The 26,051-nt window shown below is 40.1% G+C and overlaps 1 protein-coding gene across 5 annotated transcripts in view; it reads right to left on the reverse strand.

The window, feature by feature from the left end:
- The window catches only part of VPS13D (vacuolar protein sorting 13 homolog D), a 245,792-nt gene that overhangs the window by 105,701 nt on the left and 114,040 nt on the right, over positions 1 to 26,051 (reverse strand). For all 5 annotated transcript variants that reach the window (XM_022598274.2, XM_022598273.3, XM_089901016.1 and 2 more), the window contains 8 exons: positions 22,383 to 22,506; positions 21,349 to 21,584; positions 17,440 to 17,548; positions 11,677 to 11,840; positions 9,661 to 9,769; positions 7,314 to 7,493; positions 5,265 to 5,381; positions 4,285 to 4,434 (listed from right to left, as the gene is read on the reverse strand). In XM_022598274.2, the coding sequence (XP_022453982.2) occupies positions 4,285 to 4,434; positions 5,265 to 5,381; positions 7,314 to 7,493; positions 9,661 to 9,769; positions 11,677 to 11,840; positions 17,440 to 17,548; positions 21,349 to 21,584; positions 22,383 to 22,506 (1,189 nt within the window). The remainder of the gene's footprint in view (positions 1 to 4,284; positions 4,435 to 5,264; positions 5,382 to 7,313; positions 7,494 to 9,660; positions 9,770 to 11,676; positions 11,841 to 17,439; positions 17,549 to 21,348; positions 21,585 to 22,382; positions 22,507 to 26,051) is intronic.

Raw genomic sequence — 26,051 nt, forward strand, 5'->3', positions numbered from 1 at the left:
ACTGTCCTCATGTCACAGACAAGCTGAGAAGAGAGTCCCCTGCCTAAGGTTGTACACCTAGTCAATGACAGAACTAGAACTTGACTCCACTTCTCTCTGTCCCCAAAGCGAACGCTCTCAACCACTAGGCTATCAATGCTTCTCTTGCTCCAAATTCCCTGAAGAACTCAAACGAGAGAATCAGTAGCAGATGGCTACCAAATGGGCACAGTTGCCCATCCTAAAGTCAACTCCCTTCTAGGAATGGAGTGACGAAAGCAGTGGCACCAGGGACTGCTCTATTCATCCCCCACATCAGCACCATCACCGAGAACACACTCTCCACACTCAGGTAAGTTTATGGACATCCGGAGGCTCACGGCAGGAAGCAAGCATCTTTACTTTGTTTTACCCTAAAGGCCCACACTAGGAAGAGGAAAGAGGAGAGAACATGTGTCGGGTACCCCTAAGCATACTTCCTACACATCACCTAACACATCCCTCACTACAACCCTAAAGGTTGTTATTCCTCCCCATTTTACAAACAAGAAAACAGAAGCTTAGAGAAGCTTAGAGAAGTTAAACTACTTGCCCACACTATTACTACTATTATATTCACAAGGTATAATAGTAAGTAGGAGAATTGGGATTCAAATGCAGGTATTTCGAGCATCAAGCCTTTGACCTTTCCATTGTATCACATGGGTTCCCACAGAACCATTTTGTACAGTCGCTGCACATGGTCCTTCTGGTGGCTTTCAAGGTGCAGAGAGAAGGGCAAGGGACCTAGAACACTTCTTCTTACTTCCATTCTTGCCTCCTACCATGTGCTCTCTATACAGCAGCCAAAATGATCTTTCAAAAACACAAATCATGTCCCTCCTTCCTGGACACCCTGCAGTGGCTTCCCTTATCTCCTAGGACAGGACAGCACTCCTCAGCACAGCCTCCAAGGGCCCACCTGATCCAGTCTCACTACATACCACTCTCCTCCAGGCTCGCCACCATGCCTGCACACAAGCCTCCCCATTGTTTCTCAAAGATGGGCAAGTCTCTCCTCCCTCAGAATTTTCCGGAACATTTTCCCCATAGTATACCTTTTCTCTGGTTTTCTCATTCTATTCTTCCAAGTTCAGCTCAGCTCCCACTTCCTCAGGAAGACCCTCCTAGGCCACCTTACCTAAAGCAGCAGCATCCCTCTTTATTCTCTCACAGCAGTTACCCCAGGTTGGAATTATTTATTTGCTTGCTCACTCACTTATTGGCTGATTTCTTGCCTAGTCTGTTAGCTCAGAGAGCAGAAACTTCATCTTTTGAGTCATGGTGGTATCTCCAGAGCCCAGTGCCATGTCCAGCACACAGATGATAACTCAGCTAGAATTCACCCAGTGAGTGAATCACCTGTCACACCCAACAGAAATGACAATAAAGTCTCACCTTATTCTGACCTCTTCTTTGTTCTTTACCCAAATACATTTGACACAAGTGTACTAACTGTGAATTTCTGATTCTTGTTTTAGTCTCCCAATTAGATTTAGACACTCCCTAAGGGTGGGACTATATCTTCTGTTCTTAAAAATTTTTCCTCATAGCACTGTAATCATAGTAAACTCTCAAATCTATTTATTTTCTACAATTTACAGCACACATGAAATCAAGAGGTACTACAGGAAAAAAAAAATCTTTTTAATTACAGTAAAAAGTCAATGAAATTAATGAACAGCAAATGATTCCTTGGATCTTCTCTGTAAGATCAAAAAAGAAAGACAAAGAAATAGAGGTGGCAAGATATTAACTTTTTATCCTCAAACAAATGGGAGGTCATTAGCCTGAACTCTTTGCTATTTGTGATATATGATGAAAGAAAAAATTCTTCTGAAAAGGGGTTTTGGCATGATAATCCTTTAACATTTTTTTGTAGTGTGGATCTGCTGGAAATGAGTCCTTTTAGCTTTTGAATGTCTAAAAACACCTTTAATTCACCCTTGTTTTTGAAAGATATATTTGCTGGGCACAGACTTCTAGGTTGGCAGGTTTTTTTTTCCTTTCAACACTTTAAAGATGTTGCTTACCATATTCTCACTTGCATTGTTCCCAATAAGAAACTGGCTGTCACTCTCAACTTTGTTCCTTGTGAGGAACGTGGCTTTTTTAATCTGGATGCTTTATCACTGGTTTTGAATAACTGATTATGATGTACCTTGGTACAGTTTCCTTCATGTCGTATGTGTGGCAGGGCAGGGGAGAGGCACAGGGGACGGTGTGAATGTGTATTTGTGTTTGAGCTGCTTCTGTGAGTTTATAGTTTTCATTAAGTTTGGAAAATCTATGGTCAAAATCTTTTTTTAAAAAAAATAAAATTGAATTTAATTCATGATTTTAATTTTTTTTAATGTTTGTTTATTTGGCTGCATCGGGTCTTAATTGCAGCACATGGGATCTTCATTGCAGCATGCGGGATCCTTCACTGTGCCGCACGGGCTTCTCTCTAGTTGTGGCATGCGAGCTCTAGAGCATGCCGGCTCAATAGTTGGGGTGCACGGGCTTAGCTGCCCCTCGGAATGTGGGATCTTAGTTCCCCAACCAGGGATCAAACCCACGTCCCCTTTGTTGGAAGGCGGATTCTTAACCACTGGACCACCAGGGAAGTCCCTAATTCATGACTTTTAAAAGTTATTCATGTTTTAAAAAAAGAAAAAAGGCAGACATTTACCTAACAACAAGAACAAAACCCTGTAACAAACATAATAATTACAAAATTCCTTCCAATTTTTTTTTTTTTTTTCCTGTCTCCTCTCTCTCCTCTGGGGACTCCAATTATCCATATATTAGGTTGCCTGAAGTTTTCTCATAGGTCACTGATGCTGGTCTCTTTGTGGGTTTTTTTCCCCTTGGATTATTTTTCTCTGGGTATTTCAATTTGGACAGTTTCTCTTGTTATGTCTTTAAGTTCACTAATCATTTTTTCTGCACTGTGTCATCTGCTACAGATCAAATCCAGTGTTTTTTCCATTCCATTTTAATCTCTAGAGGTTTGATTTGAGATTTTTGTATCTTCCATGTCTCTACTAAACTTTTTGAACATGTAGAATAGAATACAGTTACAATGAGTTTTAATGTCCTTCTCTGAAAATCCAAACATCTGTGTTAGCTCTGGGTTACTTCTGAATGATTATTCTCCTCATTATATACTGTGTTTTCCTACCCCTTTGCACACCTGGTAATTTCTGATAGGATGCCACATACTGTGATTTTTGCTTTGTTGGGTGCTGGATGTTTCTGTATTCCATTAAATCTTGAGCTTTGTTGTTCAGGGACATGGTTAATTTACTTGGAAACAGATTTGATTCTTTCAGAGTTTCCTTCTGTGTGACTGATTTGTTAGCTAGGTCTGGAGCAGTGCTCAGCCTAGGGCACATAGCTCACCACGGAGGCCCAAGACTTTCTGGAAGGCTCCTCCCAATGTCCCATAATTATCAGTTTTCCCAGTGTGGCTGGTGGTGAGCAGCCGGTGCTGTGACCGGTGCTATGACCCTTTCGGATGGTAGGTTCCTCTCATCTGTCCTTTGCTGACCATCTGCGGGGCCCTCTGCAGATCTCCTGAGATTTCTTTCTGTGCAGCATGCTCCTCCCAGGTCTGCTGTCCTATGAACTCTGGCTGCCTTGGTCCTAGGACTCTTAACCCTGTTCAGCTCATCCACTCTGCTGGGTTCTGTCTCAGTCTCTCCGCCTGGTGACATGGCCTGGAAACTTTTTCACGGCAGCAAGCTGGGGTGATTGCAGGGCTCACCTCTTCTGTTTCCCACCTCTCAGGGATCACTGTCCTTTGTTGCCTGATGTCCAGTGTCTTGAATCTGTTGTCTCCTTACTTGATCTGGATTTTGGGGGTGTTTCAGATAGGAAAGTAAATCAGGTCTCTGTTACTCCACCTTGGTTGGAAGCACAAGTCCACTTCCCTTGTTTTTCTCCCTATGGTGAACTTCAGTTCCTCTAAATTATGGTTATATGATTTCCACTGTTTTCTCTACTGGCAAGATGAGGGACCATGGGTCACCTTCCTCCATGCCACCTTGACCAAGTTATCTAAGTTACTGATGGACTAGCTGCTATATTCAGAATTCTGCTCTACAGAAAAATTAGTAAGACAAATATAGGTAAAAGAATTCTTTTCATAGAACGATTTTCTGAAGACCATAAGAAATTTGTGCCAAAGTACTAAAGTTTTTAGAACATCAAACACTGATCTGGTCGGCTGTTCAGCAGGAAGAAAAGGAGATCAACAAGTCCTAAGTGCCCCCCTCTCACCTGTACATCCCGTATGCTGAGTTCTAGCATATGACTGGTGGCCAGCTGTGTGTAGTGCACATTGATTCCCGTAAGACTTGCAAAGACCAGTTCTTCTGGGACTTTATTAATTAAAGACAACCCAATTCCACCTTCTAACTTCACAAGCACCTGAAAGGAAACCAAAATATGGCACACTGACAGTTTAAAACAGAGCTCAAGGTAGCCAGGAGAGGACAAGGAAATAAATGGCTTTAAATCCCTCTACTTTGCCTCTAAGCAGATGAAAACCATGTAGGAGCTGTATTACTCACCTTGACGGCTCAAATTCCATCATCTCACTAGAAGCCTTCCTCTCCAGGCACACTCCCCACCCCAACCAGAACTCCACAGTGATATGATAACACCTCTACCGGAGCACTGATGACATTCTGCATCTCATTACAGGAAAATAATCATTTGAGAATCTTTGTCCCTATTTGAGAGACAAGCTCTTATTAAGTTATTCACCAAACTTCTATAACATCCAATACAGTGCTTTACATACAGGTGTTTTTTTTTTTAAAGATTACTGAATAAATATGGAATAAGTGTGCTTTTTCACACTTATCTCATGCTCCTTTCCACACTTTTCACTTTCTTTCCAATGCCCAAACAGGGCCAGGGAAACGAAGATGTCAGAGTCAACTGGGGCCAAAAAGATAAAACCTAGTTTGCTTATTCTCAACCTTCACTCCTATTTAAATTCAAATAATTTAGCTTTCTTTATTTTCATCTTACTGTAACAACATTCGTTACATCCTGATTTGACCTGAGCTGTCATTTAAGTAACATATTCACACATTCATGATGTGATAACACTAAATACTATGAAGTAACACTGATACTTAGAAGTCACAGAGGTCAGAAAGAAAAGAGAAGGTCTCAACTGAGAAAACCAAAGAGAAAAATTCTAAACAAATTTGTAATGAAGAAATGACCCTGCAATCGCTAATACGTACTTCCAATTCCTGCTCTGTGTCTGGATTCTTTAATTTCTGCAGCTCTTGATCCGTAACAGGAAGTTCATCCACTTCGTATGATGAACGGTCACTTTTCCGTTGAGAGAAATCTGTTATCTGCGGTCAAATAAAACACTGTACTTACTAAGAGGGCTCAAACTTCCACTGCGAAACCCACTCCATACCAACTGTGTAAGTCAAAGTCACTATATGCTCAATAATCCTATGGAAGTTAATGGTTTCCAAAGCACTGCTAAGGTAAGACTTATATAATAATGAAGCAAATTTGGTCTTGAGTCTCTATGACTAACACCAAGCTGCCGACCTGGAGAGCTTCATACACTGGGAGTTAGGCATCTGTAGGTGATCTAGCATTATAGCTCAAGTCAAAACACGCAAACCTCAGGATCAAGGCACTCATTTTTTGCCTTAAGAGAAGGGTGCTTTTTAAAGAGATACTGTGGATTATGGTGTACTATCTCAGAGAATTTGCTGTTACACAGCAACATCTTTTCTTTTTCCTTAACTCTAATTCCCCATGCCTGATAAATCCGTTATCTCCAGCACAGAACTCTCCCTGAGCTACAGACCCATACTTACACTGACTTCCGGACACCTTCCTGTAGATACCATACACTTAATAAGTCCAAAACTTAACTCCTCATTTCCCCCCAGAAGTCTGCTCTGTGTACATCTCTTAGTGATGGAGATTATCATCCTCCTTGTTGCCCAAATCAAAATCCTGAAGGCCATCCTTGACTCCTTCCTCTCTCTCATCCGCACATTCGAGCAATCACTAAGTCTGACTGACTCTACCCCCTAACAAGCTTTCATTTCTATTCATTTCTCTCCAATCTCCTCCTCATGTCCACCTCCCTGCCATGTATTCTAGTTCGGGTCACCATAATCTCTCATCCAGATCCCTCCAAACTGGCCTTTCTCTGTCTCCAGTTTCACTCCAATTCTCCACACTGCAGCCAGAGTGAGCAAGTTAAAATAAATTTCTGATCGTGTCACTCCCTGACTCTTTGTTGCCATAGAAAAAACACAAAATCTTTAGCATGTATCAGGCTTTTCATGTTCTGGCCCCTGCTTCGGTCTCCTGCCTATTTCTTAGCATATTCTATGTGCCACTTGGATCACTCTCCTTTATCACCAGGCCTTCAATGGAGATATATAACTTCCCATATAGATATAATTTACTTATTTTGTTTATTGCTCATGGTTTATCTACCCCACTAGGATGTAAGCTCCAAGATGGCAGGGAACTTTGTTTGTTCACTAGTCTAGGTTCAGTACCTAGAACTGTACCTGGCTCTAACAGGGGCTCAGTAAATAACTGGTGAACGAATACTCTCATTCTTAACGCACAGCCCCTCCACCTTTCCTTCTTGATTTGGCTAACTCCCTTCAGTTAACATTTAGATCTCAGCTTAAGTGCTACTTCTCTTAGAAAGCCCCTGCCAGTCTCCAAATCTGGGCATACAAATCCTTTCTAGATACTCCCCATAGCACCCTCCACTCCTACTTTCATAACACAACATGTTAATTATCTGATTAGAGACCTCATATATCTCCTTGTTGTCAATGTTATTAATATATCAATTATTTAAATATATAATAAACATATATAACGACTGATAATAATATGTACTGTTCTTGGCATTATCTTCTTTAATTCTTACGCTTTTTTTTTACTCATTCTTTTTTATTATTATTGAAGTATAGTTGATTTACAATGTTGTGTTAGTTTCAGGTGTGCAGCAAAGTGATTCAGTGATACATACACATTTATCTTTTTTTTCAGATTCTTTTCCCTTATAAGTTACTATGAAATAATTCTTACACTTTTTAAAAATCATCTTGTATTTTACTTATACTCTGATTCTTATAACAACTTTGTGAGGCAGGTCTTATCCCCACTTTATAAGGACACGCCATCCTCACATCCAGCACAGATACTTCAATAAACATCGGCTGAATGACCGACCATGTGGGGGCGGGGGGAGCACAATGAGACTCAGGTCAGTTCTTACGATAAATCATTACCTGGAGCGCTCTAGTTGGTCCATCTGGGATGACCCTGATGGACAACATTCCAGAACCAGGCCTCATTTTTTGGTTAATAAATTGTTGTTCAGGTGGAACTGGCCCCAAAAGCTCCATGGATGTGTCCGGACCAAGAACAACTTCAGCTCCGTCAAACAAACCAGAAAGCCCTCCTTTGGCCTACAGGACAGAGTAAAGATGTGTAAGAAAAGGCAAAGGCACTGACTTTGACAATTTAATATGTCATTTCAAACAAGTTACCAGATTTAAACACTCTTCTGAAGGGTCATGGTCAACATGTAGCAAAGCATTTACTGTTTTTTCAGCTTTACAGATGATAAAGAACAGGAGGATTACTTGGGCAAGATGGAATGTTATGCTACATGAATTTAGGGAATTCAAGGTAAGATAATTCCATGAATACAATATATTAGTTTAGTAGTAACTTCTAGTCATTAAGATAAGCTTAAAAAAAAAAAAGTACCAAAAACCCTATTTCTCTGAGTATTCTCACTAGGGTTTGCTTCAAAAGCTGAAACATTCTGAAAATTTAAAAAGTATCACTATCACTGAGCTTTCCAATAAAAAGCAAATTCTGGAGTTGAAAACCTCCCCAAACAGGCATATGGCTGGACAATCAAATATTCAAAATATGGTGCCTCTTCTAAAATGAAACAGGGAAATGTGAATGTCATCTGATAGCCAGTTATTCGGGCCTTTGGAGAAAAGTACCTTCTTGCTATATGCCCCAAGTAAAACGGACGTCTGCAGGATGATGCCTTTGCGAGAGTGAATACAGGGCTAGAGAAGATAATAGCTAAAGTGTCTAGATCCCCCTCTGTTAGTTTTTAAATAGTGAGTAATGAAAAGGAAAATTTGAGCTGGGTTTATAGGACAGACTTTAACATGGAGAAAGCTTTTATAACTGTTTTAAGTTTAGAAAGAAAGTGCATACACAACCTTATAAGGGTAGTGTCAGAAAATGTTTTAATGCCTTCAATTATTTTATTCAGAATGATAAGATTGTAACAAGTTTATTTTCCTAACCAAAACACATTCTGCTCTGCTGAATACTGCTATTATAGGGTCACTCAGAGAAATGATGAAATAGATTCAAGAAACAACAAACACCAGAAAGGGATTTTTTTTTTTGGTTGGGGGGGGGCAGTGGGTTGGGCAGGATGCTCTAAGAGAATTGGAATTACATGGGCTTTAGAAACAAACCAGAAGTCAGGGTCAGACACGGAACCCAACAATTATAACAAGCCCTCTTTTGCCTCTAGAAGTCTGAATTGCATTGCTAATTGAAAATCACAAATCCATTCCAGATGTGTGCTTCATATAAGTAAGCAGCTTGTCTTTGATGAAAAAAGCTCAGGGCACTAGAGATAAAGAAAATAAATCTCACCAAACAGCAGTCAGAGGCTCCTTGCAGTTCTGCTCGCTCCCCCGGAGAACAAGCTCCCATTATGGAAGGACAGCCTGGTTTCCACCAGGGTCAAACACACTAAGAGCTCTCTAGATTCTGGGCCTGATGTTCTAGTGTTTACCTTTTGGGTAAAGTCCCAGGCTGAGGCAGAACTGCACACGCAGTCACACGTGCTGTTCTGCTCTATGCCCAAACCTCTGAGACACCTTCCTACTCACTCATCTCAGATCCATGGTCTCATTCCTGGCCTGAAGCCAGAAGGAGAGAAAATCCAAATTCCTGGTAACTTTCCAAACACACATTTGCTTATAAAGTACCTGGGAGTTTTTCATGGGGTGAACTGGCTGACTTGAAGGCAGGGGAAACTGAACAGCAACCTTCATTTCGACATTTGCTACAACAATGAAAGGTCTATTTGGGGACCACTGAGAATGCAGAAGTAAACAGAATCTGGGGCATGCAGAGCCCATGAAGATTACTCACCATCTCATAGAACACTTTATAAAAGATGGTTTTAACCTCACAGGTCTAAAACTAATCCATCTAACTTAGTTGCGGGCTTTTAGCTGACATTTTTCTTTCTTTCTTCCTTTTTAAATTGCATAGGTAATTTATCTCATCAAAGAAAAAAAATCCAGATAAGCCAAGGGAAAAAAATAAAAACCATCACTCAGAAGCAACCATTCCTAACACATTTCTTACATATCACCTTCAATAACATTTCCCATGTAAATATGCAGAGATGCACAAAGTTTCGTGGTTTTCCTGACTAAAATCAAATAATACATATTTGCATTGTAATTATTTTTTTCCCATTCAACAACATCTCATGTATATCCTAATTAAGACTTTGTTTCAAAAAAAAAAAAAAGGCTCAACCACTGCTTGCTGCAACCGGGGATGTCAAAAACTACTAACCTGGACAACCAACCCATGTAACCCACAGGTCAGTTTCCCTTCTCGGAAACTCCACGTCTGGGTTGTGCTTCGCCTACGATCAGGCTTCCTTAGCATCAGCGGCTCGTATCTAGAAGAAAGGAAAATGCAACAAGTCCTGTGAGTCAAATATTTCAGGCCTGCAGAGAGGATCAGGATCGCGGTTTTACTCTTCTTCCTTCCAATATCCTCTGCCCTTAAAATCTAACAGGCAGTTAGCTTGAATCCTATGGCAGCTAACAGGTATCTCTCAATGAGGAAGGAGGAATAAAACAAAATGGAAAGCAATGAGGACACAAATATGAACACTTCAAGGATTCACAATTTAATACATGTAATAGGGGTTCTTGCTTTCTCACAATGACAAGCTGTCATGTAGTACAAGAAAGGTTTTTTAAAATATTTTCAAAAATCCTTTTCTGTTTTATTTCCAAATACTTTTATTTTGTAACGGGTTTTAACTTGTAAGTCATCTAAAGTCATTTTGGAAGTAAACAAGGTATTAACTGAAAACACACTGATTTCATGGAGAAACTGAGGCACAGGCTAATAAAATAACTTATTCAAAGTTAAAGAGCTGATTTGAATCCAAGTAGTCAGTCATAAAAACACTTTTTTTTTTTCTGGCTTTAAAAACATGTATTCTTGTTGTAAAGATAATGGAACATTTTTTTAAACAAACTAAAAAAAAAAATCACTTATAAATCCGAATCTCCATCCCCAGCCCCCAGTACAATAATAGCCTTGGTCTCTTGTCTTCCACTCCAGATCCTGGTGTCTAGGTCCTGCTCTTTCCCAGCTGTGGTTTATGTTCCACTGCTACACAAGCAGTTTTCTAAGTCTGTAGATGGTGGAAGACTCAAGGAGGTTTTTTCTCTACAGCTTTATCAGCACTGATGAAATACTGGCAGGGAGAAGAGATGGGAGCTTCAACTCTTTCTATTTTGTAGCTCCAAAGAAAGAAAGTTTAGGGAAAGAGGGGTAATTCACATTTGGAGGATTAGAGGATAAAAGAAAGTCTATTTTCTTAGATGAACAAGGGTTGATAGTCATAAATGGTTTCTGCAGGTTCTCATGTTTGTGAAGAGCCTTGTGTATCCACTCACTCCTCCATGCCATCTCCTTATGCACAGTCTTTAAAAAAGAGATGAAACTTGCCCACAGTGATCTAAAAGTTAAGGTCCCAAATGAATTCTCACAGTGATGGTTCTGACAAGCACCAAACAAAAGTAATTAAGATAGTAGAGGCAGCAGACAAATAGCAATAGAAAATGAGTTAGGCAGTGATCCAATAATTTCTTGTTGTTGATTTTAGTCCTTTGCTCATAAAGAAAATTAACATTTTTTTTTTTTTACGTCTTTACTGGAGTACAATTTCTTTACAATGGTGTGTTAGTTTCTGCTTTATAACAAAGTGAATCAGTTATACATATACATATGTTCCCATATCTCTTCCCTCTTGCGTCTCCCTCCCTCCCACCCTCCCTATCCCACCCCTCTAGGTGGTCACAAAGCACAGAGCTGATCTCCCTGTGCTATGCGGCTGCTTCCCACTAGCTATCTACCTTACGTTTGGTAGTGTATATATGTCCATGCCTCTCTCTCGCTTTGTCATAAAAACAATGTGATTATTCTCTTAATAATTTGTTTCTGCTTTCAAGGGATTTAACAAAATTCTTAGATTTAAAAAAACAAACTGTTCACTTCTCGGGAGCAGGGGTAGGTAGACGTTTGGATGAAAAGACATTCATGTTTCATAACATATCCTTATAGTTTGATTTTTTTTTTTTTAAACATCTCCATGGGCATTTCCATAATGACTTTAAAACATAAAACAGAAACCCAATACTCATGTTTGGAAATACAACAGGTTTCTGTCACTGAAGAAAAATACAAATTCTTACTTCATTTATAGACTCTCTGCTTTTTGGTGTAGATTTCTTCTGAGTCTGAATTTGAAAGCAGTGAACTTGAATCAAAAGTTGCCATGAAAGTTACCTGTTGTCAGTGACTGCAGCAAGACCAGCAATATCTAAGATGGCAGAGCCCTCGGTGGAGCGGGCGGCCAAGGGCTTGCTGGGGTTGTGAGGCACGGAAGAGCCCTCGTGGGCCAGCACGCCTGTGCCAGTCATCCTCCACAGCTGAGAACGCTTCCCTGGTTCCTGTTGGGCAGGGACAGCAAGAGCCATCATGCGCAGCCACGGCTTCATACAAGGGCTTCAAGAGCTTCACACAGGGCTGAATGATTTCTCAAGTAGGGGCTGTACTAAAAGACACTTTCTGATTATGTCAGTGCTTAATTCAAACTTGCACTGCTGTCAATCTCCAGCTGCACTTCGGATAAAATATGCTAAACTCTTGAACCAAACAACCAAAAATGACAATATAAATTTTTTAAATTTATTTTTTTCATACACTTAATACTTTCTGAGCAAACCAGTTAGTCGAGGTTCAATCTAATCTCCTCCACTAGCTACACTGCTATGTTAACTGCTATTCCAGATGGCAGCCCTCCAGTGCCCTTACCTAAAAGAGTGATCCAATTATATAAAGTATATATGATATTCTCAGTATTTGGTCTTTGGTTATCCTCATAACTGGCAGACAACCAGAATTTACCAGAGCTCTCCCCCATCCCACGTTCATAAGGTAAGCATACTACATTGATGGTTTCCAATTTCCAATTTACTGGGTTTACTATTAAGTGGATTGTATTCAAAAGTTATACTAGATTGATTGCTATTAATTCTAAATATATTTTCTCTTAGGAGTATTTTATAAGCAGTACTTGAACTTCCAGGTCTATCCATGAAAGTCTGTATAATCCATTATATGTAAGAAGTAATAATAATAATAGTAATAACACCTCCTGAATATTTACTATGTGTCAGCCACTGATCAGTGTGAGTTACACATAGTAATTCATTTAATCCTCAAAACAAACCAATGAGGTATATACTATTACTGTTCTTACTTACAAATGAAGAAGGTTAAGTCCCAGTGAGATAAAGAAACTTCACCACGGTCACATTAACTAGTAGGTGGTAGAGTGAAGGTCTGAATCCCCAAAGTGTGAGTCCAGGGACGACGTGCTTATCCACTTTGCCATACTACCTTTCTAACACAATCCCTATAATTCCATTTCAGGAACACCTAACCATCGAGAATACTCTTTCTATGGGAACGTATACTCCAACTAGACCTGTCAGGATCACATTCTAGGTACCACAAACGCATCCACACGCTGCCCCGCGCTGGAAAGACAGCTTTTGCAACAAAGCTGTCAAAGCTGCATTAAAAGCTAACAAAGTAATATGAATGCTGGAGTCGAATGCCAGGATCTGAAATCCAGCTGCCTCATTTACTAGCTAAGTGACCTTGGATAGGCTACTAAATTTCTCAGAGCTCCTGTTTCCTGATCCTGTCAAAGGGGGAAATTAAGCTACCTCTGAGGGTTCTTCTGATAAGTGTAATAAATACAAGGCACTTTCAGCACATACTTGGCACAGGGTTAACGCCTCGATAAATGTTTGCTATGTTATCATGATCACATCCCTTTACACAGCACATTATGTACAGCATCCTAGTTGATCCCTCTCACAAACCTGGGAGATCAGTGGGAAAATGAGGCTCCGGTAGGAATGTGAAACACCAGATATCGTCATCTTTAAGTGGCAAAGCCAGAACTCAAATCTAGAAGATATGATGCTCTTTCTTTTTTTTAATTTTTACTTTATGTTGGAGTATAGCTGATTAACAATGTTGTGTTAGTTTCAGGTGCACAGAGAACTGAGCAGACTTCCCTGTGCTATACAGCAGGTCCTTGTTGGTTATCTATTTTATTTATTTATTATCTGTTTTAGATATAGCAGTGTGATGATGCTTTTTCTACTGTGTGCTAATGCCTCTCGTACCTGTGAAAAGAGATGAAACTGAGCTGCACTTCTCCACCCGCAATCCCCACGTGCTTACTTCTCTGTTCACAGTAAGAGAATACATCTATCCCTAGCACCAAAGCCACACAGAAAAGCACCTCAATTTTCCTGGAGGTGTTCCAGATCGGGAATCAAAGCACAGACGCCCAGGTGAAACCAAGTTTTCATACATGGATTCCTCTATTGCCTGCCTGTATGTGCAGGCTCATCATCACTGGAAACTACCCAAACCTCCATTTAAAAACCCAAGATCCACCATTCTCCTTCCAGTTCCCTTCCCCTGCCCCCTTTCCTCACAATTTAGTCCTAAAACCTTGAGGTGAGACTGAGGGAGGGAGAAGGCCATGGGGGCTGTGTGAGGGTAGGTGGGTATATTGTGGTGGCCCGGCCCAGAGTGGGATGTTGAAACCCAAGGTGGGTGCTGACCCATATCGAGGGGCTGGGGAGGCGAGCCTAGTGTGAGTTCTTAGAGACAGAGACAGGTGAGGAGTGAATTCCTGCAGGGGGTGGGGTTGGACGGGGAGCTGCCCAGCATGTGGAGATCAGGGCCCACGCCAGGTAACAGGGTGTGTCCACACTCGGGGCGGGGGCACAACTGTGATGAGAGAACATGGGTTACATTCACAGGAACTGATCAAATTAATAAATACATTCTTAGTGCTGGACAAGCGAGTTACAAATATGAAAAGGGAAAAAATTACAATGAGCTCTGTGATGTTGGACTGGAATTAGAACTATTAGTGTGAACTGCTGGTTCTTAATACACAGAGATAGAGAAATCTGTTGAATATATAAATACACATATATGTATGCATATGCACATATGTACATACGCAGATACAATATGTGCCGTGTGTGTGCATATATACGTCATGTATACATAAAATCGCTAGGTCTGTCCCTTGAGAGAGTCTGGGAACAGCGACACCACAACGGCAACAAGGGCACCTAGCGTACATATCTTAAGTTTCTAAATTCCATTCTCTGATAAAAGGAATCAGGGCTCCTCAGAGAAGTGGCAAATTCCGGGAATGCTGCAGGGAAAGTACAAAATGAGCCCAAAATAACTCGCTGTGTCAGAAAGTATGAAAGTGCTCAAGGCATGAGGGGGCATATGTCAAAAGGACACAGGAGGTTAAAGGCACTCCCACCGGCCAAAGATGAGAACTGAGGATAAAAATAAACCCTGACAGTAACAGATAACACACCGAATAAAACAGGGAGCCATGGGGACATACATAAAGCTACAGACTGAACTGTGCTCCTGCAAAATCCTTATGCTGAAGACCTAACCCGCAGTTGTGATGAAAATGGGGCCTTTGGGTAATAATTAGGCTTAGATGAGGTCATGAGGGTGGGGGTCTCCTGATGGGATCAGTGTCATTAAGACACCAAAGGGCTTGCTTTCTCCTCTCCCCTCACCCCTGACCCCACTCTTGCTCTGCCATCTGAGGACACGGTAAGAAGGCTGCAGTCCAAAACTAGAAGAAGGGCCCCCTCCGGGAACCGACTTGCCCGGCACCCTGATCTTGGACCTCCTAGCTTCCAGAACTGCGAGAAATAAATTCTCATTGTTTAGTCTATATTATTTTGTTCTGGAAGTCCAAGCTAATACACGTGCGTGCGTGCGTGCGTGCATAGAAAACCTGATGAGGAGCAGGATATTCACAGTCTCAAAGCACCTCTCCACAAAATATTTACTAAATACAGGGGAAAAGAAAAACTTCCTTCACAGTGGAGAAGGCTGGCAGACATCACCTTAAGCAAGTGCTAACGTTAACGTCACCAGCAACAGGACAAATCCACTTTACAGAATTTCTACCAACTTTTCTGTAAATTTGAGATTCTTTCAAAACAGAAAGTAAAAAAAAAAAATCCCAAAAAACAAACAAACAAAAACCTAAGAGGTCAACCTTCTACTCTTGGTTTCTAATTCAAGCACACAGGTCCATTTCCTAGTGCCAATTCAAAGAACATTGCCTAGTTTTAGATGTCAACGTAACTCACTCATCACCTTCCCTCCCATTTACCGGTTTTCATCCTCATCAAGTGAAATGACAACTGTGAAAGTGTGTAAATTATAAAATCTTACGTAAAGTATTTTTTGCTACTTAATCAAAAGAAGTCTGTTTCTGTCCACTTAGCATACACCAGCCCTTGGAAATCCCATGTATGTATATTTATTATTAGTGTTTTGCTGATCACACCTGGTGATCATACTCCACTGATAAATGATCCTTCTCTTGAGTTGGTTTCCATTCACTCTAACATCCTCATTAACTTGAACATTTCTTTGAAGGTCATCTGCATCATTTCCAAGGGCTCTTCTATTTTTTTCCCAATTCCTTGATTTCTGTTAGACTCTTTTAGTTTTAGATTATTGCCTTTTAAAATTTCCTTTTTCAAAATGTTCAGTAAAGTCTAGAAAATTGTTTACTTTCAATTACTACAACTCATGGTCTCTTTACTCATCACCATTCCCAAATCTTACTTCTAAAATGTATCTAACACATAAACACAGTCTTATTTATATAAAAGAATGTGATAACATTTTAAGCAAATTTGAATTATGTGACTTTCAACTGGTATGATATAAAAACACATGTAGAAGTACTGGTTGATTGATAGATAGATGAAGAACCTTGAAAACATTAGGATAACTGAAAGAAGCCCTTCATTAAAGACCACTCATATATTGACCGAAGTCCAGAACAGGGGCGTCTACAGTGACAGAGAGTAGATTAACGACTGCTTAGGGCTGGGAAGTAAGGAGAATGCGGGGGTGATAGCTAAAGGATACAGGGTTCTTTCTTGAGGTGATGAAAATGTTCTAAAATTGAGTGTGGTTAAAGTAGTACCTACTGTGGATATATTAAAACCCACTGAATTGTATATTTTAAATGGGTGATTTGTATGGTATATGAATTATATCTCAATAAAGCTGTTAAAAATATAAAACTGAATTAGAAACACATGTATTAAAGTTTCATTTGATGTGCAAAATCTGAAATAATTTGAATCTATCCCCCATTAAAAATGCGGTAAGAGTTGTACAACCTCAAAGCCAAATGAGTCATAAACCACCTACATTACTGCCACACATGATAGCACTTTAGATGATTAAAGGGCATCCTCTGTCAGCATTAGGGCCACTTAGGTTGGAAACACACAACCTCTGTCAGGGTTGTTTTTGGATTATATGATTTATATTATGCAAAATTTTCCAGAACACACCCCTCAGGTAAATGGTTTCAAATAATTATAGCTGCTGATCTTCCTCCTCTTAAAAGTGATTTCTGCACCTCTGTGTTCTCAAACAACATTCATTTTGAAGTCTGAACTATTTATTACCAGTCTTTCTGTCAGTCACAATATTTCTGGTCAAACTTTACTCTTTCTCTCAATATCTAGGTCTATTAGCATAATCATTTCATAAACTAACTTGAAAAGAATGTTGGCATAAAAAGGGAAAAAACTGTCAGTGTGATAATTTTTCCACTGAGTTTAGGGAAAAGTAGATTAGGGGAGTGTTACAATAGAAAGAGTAATGAAAACGACAAATCACAAATTTGAAAAAAAATAAATTCAAGAATTAAGCTCTTCGAAAAGCTATCAAAGATGAGAAGGGCTTGGAATTCCTAGAGCAGGCGTCATGGGACAGTGGGGAGAACAACAACTGGAACAGTCAGGACACCCAAGTTCCATCTGAGCACGGGCCTAGGTCTCTGCTTGCTCATCTGCAAAACGAGGGGGTGGACCAGGTGGCCCCTGACCCTTCCAGGGCTAAAAATCTTTTCTTCTAAATCCAAGTTCTAAGCTCTCTTACCTTCTTCTTTAAAATGACTCTCTGTGTCTTCGGTGAGACATCCAAGACGAGCTCTGCACAGGTAATGGCTCTGTTGGAAGCCACAGGCCGTCCTGTCCCCTCCTGTAAACTAGAATTGAAAAAACAGTAACAATCGTAATACACACACACACACGTATACACGTGGACTCACATGCGTATTCATGTACTCATAAGCAAACGGCTAAACCTCCACCATAAAGAAGATAATTCTTCTTTAATCATAGAAGAAAAAGCCTGACTCAAGCTGCAGAAAGATCAAGGTTGTGCTGTTTTCCTGCACAGTTCAAAGATTCATTTGTCAGAAGACATACTCTGACATTTCCCCTCTCCTGATAATTTCAGTGGCTTAAAATTCAGACATAAAAGGATGACTATATATCTTTAGAGACAAAAAACCAAAAACTAATCCAGACATTCCTAGGGTCCAAGAATTAGTTCTACTGTTTGCCAGGAAGATGATCAGAATTATTGCATCCCCATGTCTTAGCAAGAAATCAGAAGTCCCTTAAGGATGAAAAGAAAACAAAGGGTTCATAAATCACCTTCCTCCAATTCCACCTGCTTGTGTTTCTCTATGGCTTAAGAATACTAAGCTTTATGGAATGTTGCAGCCTAACTACGCTTCAGGGTATTTCAATGAGATTTTATTTAGATTATCCTCCTGTTTCCACTAATCTCTATCATCAAAAAATGGACTGAAAAATTCCGAGTTAAAAACCAGTTTTCATGATATCAAAAGCACAAGTGACCAAAAAAATTTTGACTTCAACAACATTGAAAAACTTTTGTCCTTCCGAAAGACATTACCAAGAAAGTAAAAAGACAATCCACGGAATGGGAGAAGATATTTGCAAATCATATATCTGATATGGGATTTGTATCCATATTATATAAGGAGCTTAAAAATTCAAAAAGGCAAAAAAATCTAATCTAAAAATGGGCCAAGGATTTGAATAGACATTTCCCCAAAGATATACAAATAGGGAATTCCTTGGCAGTCCAGTGGTTAGGAGCCACCGCTTTCAACGCCGTGGCCAGGGCGGCCCGGGTTCACTACCTGGTTGGGGAACTAAGATCCCGCAAGCTGTGCAACATGGTCAAGAAACAAACAAACAAAAAAGATACACAAATGGGAATAAGCACATGATAAGATCTTCAATATCATTAATTATTATGGAAATGCAAATCAAAACCGCAATGAGATAACATTACCTATTCAGTAGAATTACTACAATCAAAAAAAGGTGGAAAACAGGGCTTTCCTGGTGGCGCAGTGGTTAAGAACCCGCCTGCCAATGCAGGGGACACGGGTTAGAGCCCTGGTCCAGGAAGATCCCACATGCCGCAGAGCAACTGAGCCTGTGCGTCACAACTGCTAAACCTGTGAGCCACAACTACTGAGCCCATGTGCCACAACTACTGAAGCCTGTGTGCCTAGAGCCCATGCTCCGCAGCAAGAGAAGCCACTGCAATGAGAAGCCCGTGCACCACAACGAAGAGTAGCCCCCGCTCACCGCAACTAGAGAACGCCCGCACGTAGCAACGAATACCCAACACAGCCAAAAATAAATAAATAAAATAAATTTAAAAAAAACATTAAAAAAAAATTTTTTTTCAAGTGGAAAACAAAAAGCACTGCTGAGAATGTAGAGAAACAGGAACCCTTACACATTACTGGTGGGACATAAAATGATTCAGCTCCTGTGGAAAACAGCATAGCAGTTCCTCAAAAAGGTAAACATAGGGGCTTCCCTGGTGGCACAGTGGTTGAGAGTCCACCTGCCGATGCAGCGGACACGGGTTCGTGCCCCGGTCCGGGAAGATCCCACATGCCGAGGAGCGGCTGGGCCCATGAACCATGGCGGCTGAGCCTGCGTGTCCGGAGCCTGTGCTCCGCAACGGGAGGGGCCACAACAGTGAGAGGCCCGTGTACCGCAAAAAAAAAAAAAAAAAAAAAAAGGTAAACATAAAATTACCGTAGAACCCAGCAATTCCACTCCTAGGTATATACGCAAAAGAATTAAAAACAAGTACTTAAACAAGTACATGTATGGGCATGCGGAGAGCACTGTTCACAACAGCCAAAAGGTAGAGACAACACAAATGTCCATCAAAGGAAGAACGGACAAAATGTGGCACAGACACACAATGGAGTATTACTCAGCCACAACAGGAATGGAACAGTGATACATGCTACAGTGTGGATGAACCTTGAAAACATCATGCTAAGTGAAAGAAGCCAGACACAAAAGGTCACATATTTTATGATAATTTATGTGAAATATCTGAAACAGGTAAATCCTGAGAGACAGAAAGCAGACTGGTGGTTTCCAGGGGCTGAGAGAAGAGGTTTAATGGGGGAGTCACTACTTAATGGGTTTGGGGTGATGAAAATATTTTGGAACTAGACAGAGGTGGTGGCTGTACAATATCACGAATATACTAAATGCCACTGAACTGATCACTTTAAAATGGTTAATTTTATGGTATATGAACTTCACCTCAATTTAAAATAAAACAAAACAAAACAAAACTAGTCTCCTTCCTCATCGTCAGTTCTCACCAAAAATGCGAAGAAATAGGATCTACTGCACTTCAAAATAGGGGTCAACCCCTTAGCACACTAAGATTCCCAGGCACTTCTCTTTTTCTCTATCCATATCTGTTCAACCCATTAAACTCGTAATTCTCCATTAGGATTCTTCAGTTAAACAGCTTAGCAACTACTGAATTTAACATAAGAAAGTAAAGAGAAAAACATGAATAGCAACCAGATTAAGGACTGGTTTTTCAGGCACTAAAACCTTAAGCATGTCATACTACTGAGTGCCATAATCTTTAAAAAGAAAGAAACACACATGATTGACTTAATTAAAACAAGATAAGCATCTCAGCACCATCATTATCAAAAGAGAACTGTAATAAACAAGGAAAAGAAGGGCTATTCTAAGCAAAGGTGCCTATTCAATTCATTATTAGTGAAATCTGGAGTCTAGGTAGCTGAGAGAGACACTGCACAGACTCAGAGATGATTTTGTGGGCGTCAGGCACATACAAAAATATTTCATGAGCAAAATTATTCAGAACATTTTGCAAAGAAATATGACTTTAAATGCCCTGTTCACCAGGTGACTTATATTTGGAATGCTAAAGATTAGGCTATCTTCCCAGTTTCTTCAACTTTAAAATTGGCCCTGTAACCAGCACAGAAACAAACTATACTTATGTGTTGGTGGAATGACTACTTTTGAAAGCCTAACAGTTTGAATCTCTACGTACCTATCTCTGTACCAATCTAACAGAATTAGAATAAGCTCACTATTCCTCACCTGTCTTTTCTTTCTAAATACAACTAACTAGTCAGACAACAGTGAAGATTATAATTCTAAGGCAACTGGAATTACTGTCAAGTTAAACTCCTCTGCTTGCCTTTAGGTGACTATTAAAAAGACCTTTAAGTGTCTGCTTAATCAGAATTCTCAATGGAAGAGGAGAGTCAGAATGGTGACTTGAATAATTATGGATGAAGATTAGTCAGTTTCAAATGAGGAAAGAGGTAAAACAAAAAATGGCTAGAAGTTTAAAGCAAGAGAAATTTAAAACATTATAATAACAATGCCTTAAGGGAGTTGTTAGATGCTAGAATGGATTATTGGGGATAGATTATTAAAAAGAGAAGAGTCTTGCCTTTTTGGATAAATTTTACTCTAGCCAGAAGACAAGGGTTTAGACTAAAGACCTCTCAAGATAGAGCCTGAGCCTAGGATTTGGTAAAGAATGGAAGGAATCTTCGTTCATCCCTTAGCCTCCTGAGAACTGCTTAAAATTTAAAACCGGTTAATAATTAGAGTTTTCTGCTTTACGAACAGTAATTTAACTCAGAATTACCCAGAGAACGTATGTGTAGCAGCAATGTAAATGAAATTTTCATAATAAAGCTGTCGGTTATCCTGGAAATCATTCATGTTGCAGTTGATCTCAGAGGAACCTGCCCCTTTAACAGTCAGAGTGATAAAAGGTGGCAGGGTGGGTTCGTCCCAGGCATAATCCAAGGAAGTCATGGGCTTCACTTCAGTTCGGAGCCTGGGTTCAGCAACGCCATGCTGAGTGAAGACAACCGGGACCTACAGTAAGGGCGGAGAGGATAAAGAGGACTTTCAGTCAGAGCGGTGGTATTGGAAAGTTATCAGTGCCTCCTAGGTTTAAGTCCCAGATCCTTCCCAAATGAACCGTACACAGCATATAACCACAAGTGAGGCTCATCATGTGGCCTCTTCAAATGCCTCTCTAATCATCTTCAAAACTGCAAAAAGCCCACCAATTAGACATGGGCCACAGCCTGCTGGGTAAAGGGTTTTGAGAAGCTCTGCCACGCCAAATACCTAGAGGAAGCTTCTCTGTCCTTTCAATGGCATCTAGTCTACCCTCAACCCCCTGGGATACACTTTGAACAAAAATTTTGGAATTCAGCTATGGAAAGTCACATATTTTAAGATGTAAGGCATAATTTAAAATAGAATCTAATGATTTCCATCTTGGCTTTACTTGGAAGATTCATAAAAGAGCTCACTGTAACTAAGCAACAGGAGGAATGCCCGCCCATTCTACCGGGCATTTGTCAATCTGATTCTGATTCCTCTCTCTCTGTTTATATGGAAATGTCTACAGAGGGCACCATGCCAACCAAACTATCTAGTCAAAATAAGTTCTGGGGACTGAGAAGTCCCTTCTGGACAAGGCTGCCCAGCAATCAAAATAACCAGCAGAAACCACCTCCCAATGGTAAGATTTCTAAGATCCTGTATGGCTTCTTTTGAACCCAAGTTTAAAATGTACTTCATTCATCATTATCTTAAGGGCAGTATATATTCCACTTTCCCGCATATGAAACAGCCAAACTGGCTCTCAACTCCCCTTGATACCTTAGAAAAGTTGTCAATTCGGAAAGGAGGGGGTAACTGATCTGTATCACTAAAGGAGATCCTATAGGTAGCTCCTCGAAGAGTAATTTCCACACGCAGGAAGAAGCATTTTCCGAGAGTGTCTCTGGAGCAAAAGGAAACAAAAGAGGCTGCATAAAATGGAGGGAACAAGCTCCAGTTCACATTCTCCTCATACTTCTCATGATCACCACTGTGCGCTCTCTGATCACATTTAAAAAAGTAGAAATTGACAGTATAATCACACAGTAAAAAAGAATTCATTCAAGCAACTTTGAACAGCACGCCGTAACTGTATGAGATCTACAAATTTTACTTAGGGTTTGTTTTGGGTCCTAGCGTCAGTGCAGCAAATGAGTAAATATTGGTTGAACTGCATAAAATTGTTAATATTAGACTACTTTTGACCTAGAAAAGAGGAATTTCACATGGTTCAAACTAATATATTGATGTTATTGATAAACAGGGTTTGCATTGTAGGATGAGGGAAGGTGAGGAAGAATCCTGTGGATTGGAGGTATCAGTATGTGATCATAATTTACGTGGGTGTTGTATGTGTGTGTGTGTACTTAAATACAGATAAACCACTGGAGAGAATGGAAAGAAAGCTCTTCCTTAGGGAAGAATATCAGTTAATAAATGTAGAAGAAATGAGAGAACCAGAAAATCACCATTTTGCAACCACCAATGTAATAACTGATTCAGGTAAGAACCATCAAACCACTGAGTGAAAGGTTTTGGGGAAACAGAACATACACACAGTCTCAAATTATCCCCCCAATGGACTAGTCCTGTTTACAAAGAAGAAAAGGTAACTTCACAATACAGAGACCTGGTGGACACCAGCTAAACCAAATGATGATCGAATTTAGCAACATCAATAATAGGACCAATAGACGTCACAGGCCTCTGGATGTGATGCAGTGGGAAACACGTACCACCGCACAAGTAGTATTCTTACCAAAAATGGATGGCCCAAATTTTTCTTTTTTGGCCCAAATTTATATATAAAAAACCATCAGAAAAATCCAGAAAATAAAACATTCTACCAGACACCGGCTTGGACTCCAAAAATGTCAACGTCAATAAAGACAAAAAGGGAAAAGTGAGACTATGACTATTCTAGGTTAAAGGAGATGAGATATACCAGCCAAATAAAATGCATGATCCTTCACTGGGTCCTAGATCTGGGGAGAAAGGTTGCTATGAAGGACATTTTAGAGAACTATTTATTTAAAAACATAATCAATATTAAATTTCTTCAGTGTGTAATGATAGGTAATAAAGTTTTTATGGCTGAAGTATCATGATGACTTCACATTACTTTCAAATGGTTTGGGAAAAAAAAATGTATGTGTGCACGTGTGGAGAGAGAACAAGAACAGACCAAATGTTGAAATGTAGGAAATCTAGGTAAAAGAGGGGTGCCTCTGTACTACTCTTATAAGTTTTCTGTGGGTTTAAACTGTTTCAAAATGAAAATGTGGGGAAAGTAAAGGAAGGAAACAGCTGGCTCAGGTCCCTGCTCAGTAGTTTAGGGTCACACACTGAAACTATTTCAAAAGGATTAACAAAGGTACACAAGCCATCCTTCTGCCCACTCTCCACCCCTTTTACTTCCTTTTCTTCCTTTTTGAAGTAACGATGAGTAACTTTTTTGTTTAATTCTGAATTGGCTTCACACCACACAACAGATCCGGGCTGCCTCCACCAAGGCAGTATATAAGCCAATGGTGGTTTCAGCTGCAGAATTCCTCACCTTCCCCTGCCCGCCCCCACCACAAAATCTTGTGGGGCAGGGGTCCCCAACCCCTGGTCCTCGGTGGACGGGGCCGCATGGCAGGAGGTGAGCGGTGGGCAAGCGAGCGAAGCTTCATCTGCCGCTCCCCATCACTTGCATTACCACCTGAACCATCCCCCCACCCCACCGTCCGTGGAAAAACTGTCTTTGACGAAACTGGTCCCTGGTGCCAAAAAGGTTGGGGACCGCTGTTGTGGGGAACATATGATACTACCAGATAGGAGTTCTGGTTGAAGTAGGGATGAGGGCATTGGAGCCCTGCCCACTTTGCTCCCTTGACCTGTAAAGTCACCTCCTTAGACCCCAATGGCCCCTAGGAACATAGCTGGAAAACCACTATGCCAGAAGCAATTAACTCTAATAAGGGGGGGCCAGGGCAAAGGATAATTAAGAAAGGCACATCATCAACAAAAACAGAAACAAAGAAAAACCTCAGATAATGCATTTTTTTAGTCAAATATAAATACTATTTTGGATCATCTATTATTAAATTAGCCTTTTTTCTGTTCCCTTACAATAGTGTTCTCCATAGAGACCTAACCATAAGGTATAAATGATTAAATATTGCTTCTAAATGTGTTGAAATAGCACTGATTTCAGTGTCTTTAGCTTCAAAAAGCATTTGATGAAAAAATTAAAGAGGACAGAAATAAATAGAAAGTCGTCCCACGTTCATGGATTAGAAGACTTAGTATTGTCAAGATGTCAATGCTACCCAAAGTGGATCTACAGATCTAATACAACCCCCATCAAAATTCCAAGTGTCTTTTTTTCCCCCCAGAAATAGTAAAATTCAGATGGAATCTCAAGGGACTCCAAATACCCAAAATAGTCTTGAAAAAGAACAAAGATGGAATTCTCACACTTCCTAACTTCAAAACTTATTACAAAACTACTGTAATTTAAAAAAATGTGTGATATTGTCATAAAGATAGAATATGAATGAATAGAATAGAGAGCCCAGAAATAAACCCTCACATATAGGGTCAACCAAGTTTTGACAAGGGTGTCAACACCATACCATGGGGAAAGGAAAGTCTTTGCAACAAATGGTGTTGGGAAAACTGGATATCCACAAACAAAAGAATGAAGTTGGACCCTCACCTTACACTAAATAGAAACATTAACTCAAAATGGATCAAAGACCTACATGTAAGAGCTAAAACTATAAAATTCTCAGAAGAAAACACAGCGGGGAAAGCTTCATAACACTGGATTTGGCAATGACTTCTTGGATATGACACCAAAAGCACAGGCAACAGAAGTTTAAATAGGTAAGTTGGACTACATCGAAATTAACAACTGTAAATCACAGAACACAGTCAACAGAGTGAAAAGGCAACGTATGGAATGGGAGAAAATATATGCAAATTATGTATCTCATAAGGGGTTAGTATTCAGAATATATAAAGGACTCCTACAACTCAACAACAACAAAAATAATTCGAAAATGGACAAAGGAGTTGAATAGACATGTCTCCCAAAAAGATGTACAAACGTCCAACGAGCACATGAAAAGAAGTTCAACATCACTAATCATTAGGGAAATGAGAATCAAAACCATGAGATACCACCTCACACCCATTACTATCAGAAAGGCAAAAAATAACAAGTGTTGGTGAGGATATGGAGAAATTGGAACCCTTGTGTGCTATTGGCAGGAATGTAAAATGGTGAAATGTAAATGGTGAATGTAAAAATGGTCCTACTGTATAGCACAGGGAACTATATTCAATATCTTGTGATAAACCATAATGGAAAAGAATATGAAAGAGAATGTATATATACGTGTAACTGAATCACCATGCTGTACAGCAGAAATTAACACAACATCGTAAATCAACTATACT

Source organism: Delphinapterus leucas, chromosome 1 (assembly GCF_059928025.1).
Source record: "Delphinapterus leucas isolate spDelLeu-1000000601 "Yukka" chromosome 1, BTC_Dleu_Yukka2, whole genome shotgun sequence".
NCBI lineage: Eukaryota > Metazoa > Chordata > Mammalia > Artiodactyla > Monodontidae > Delphinapterus > Delphinapterus leucas.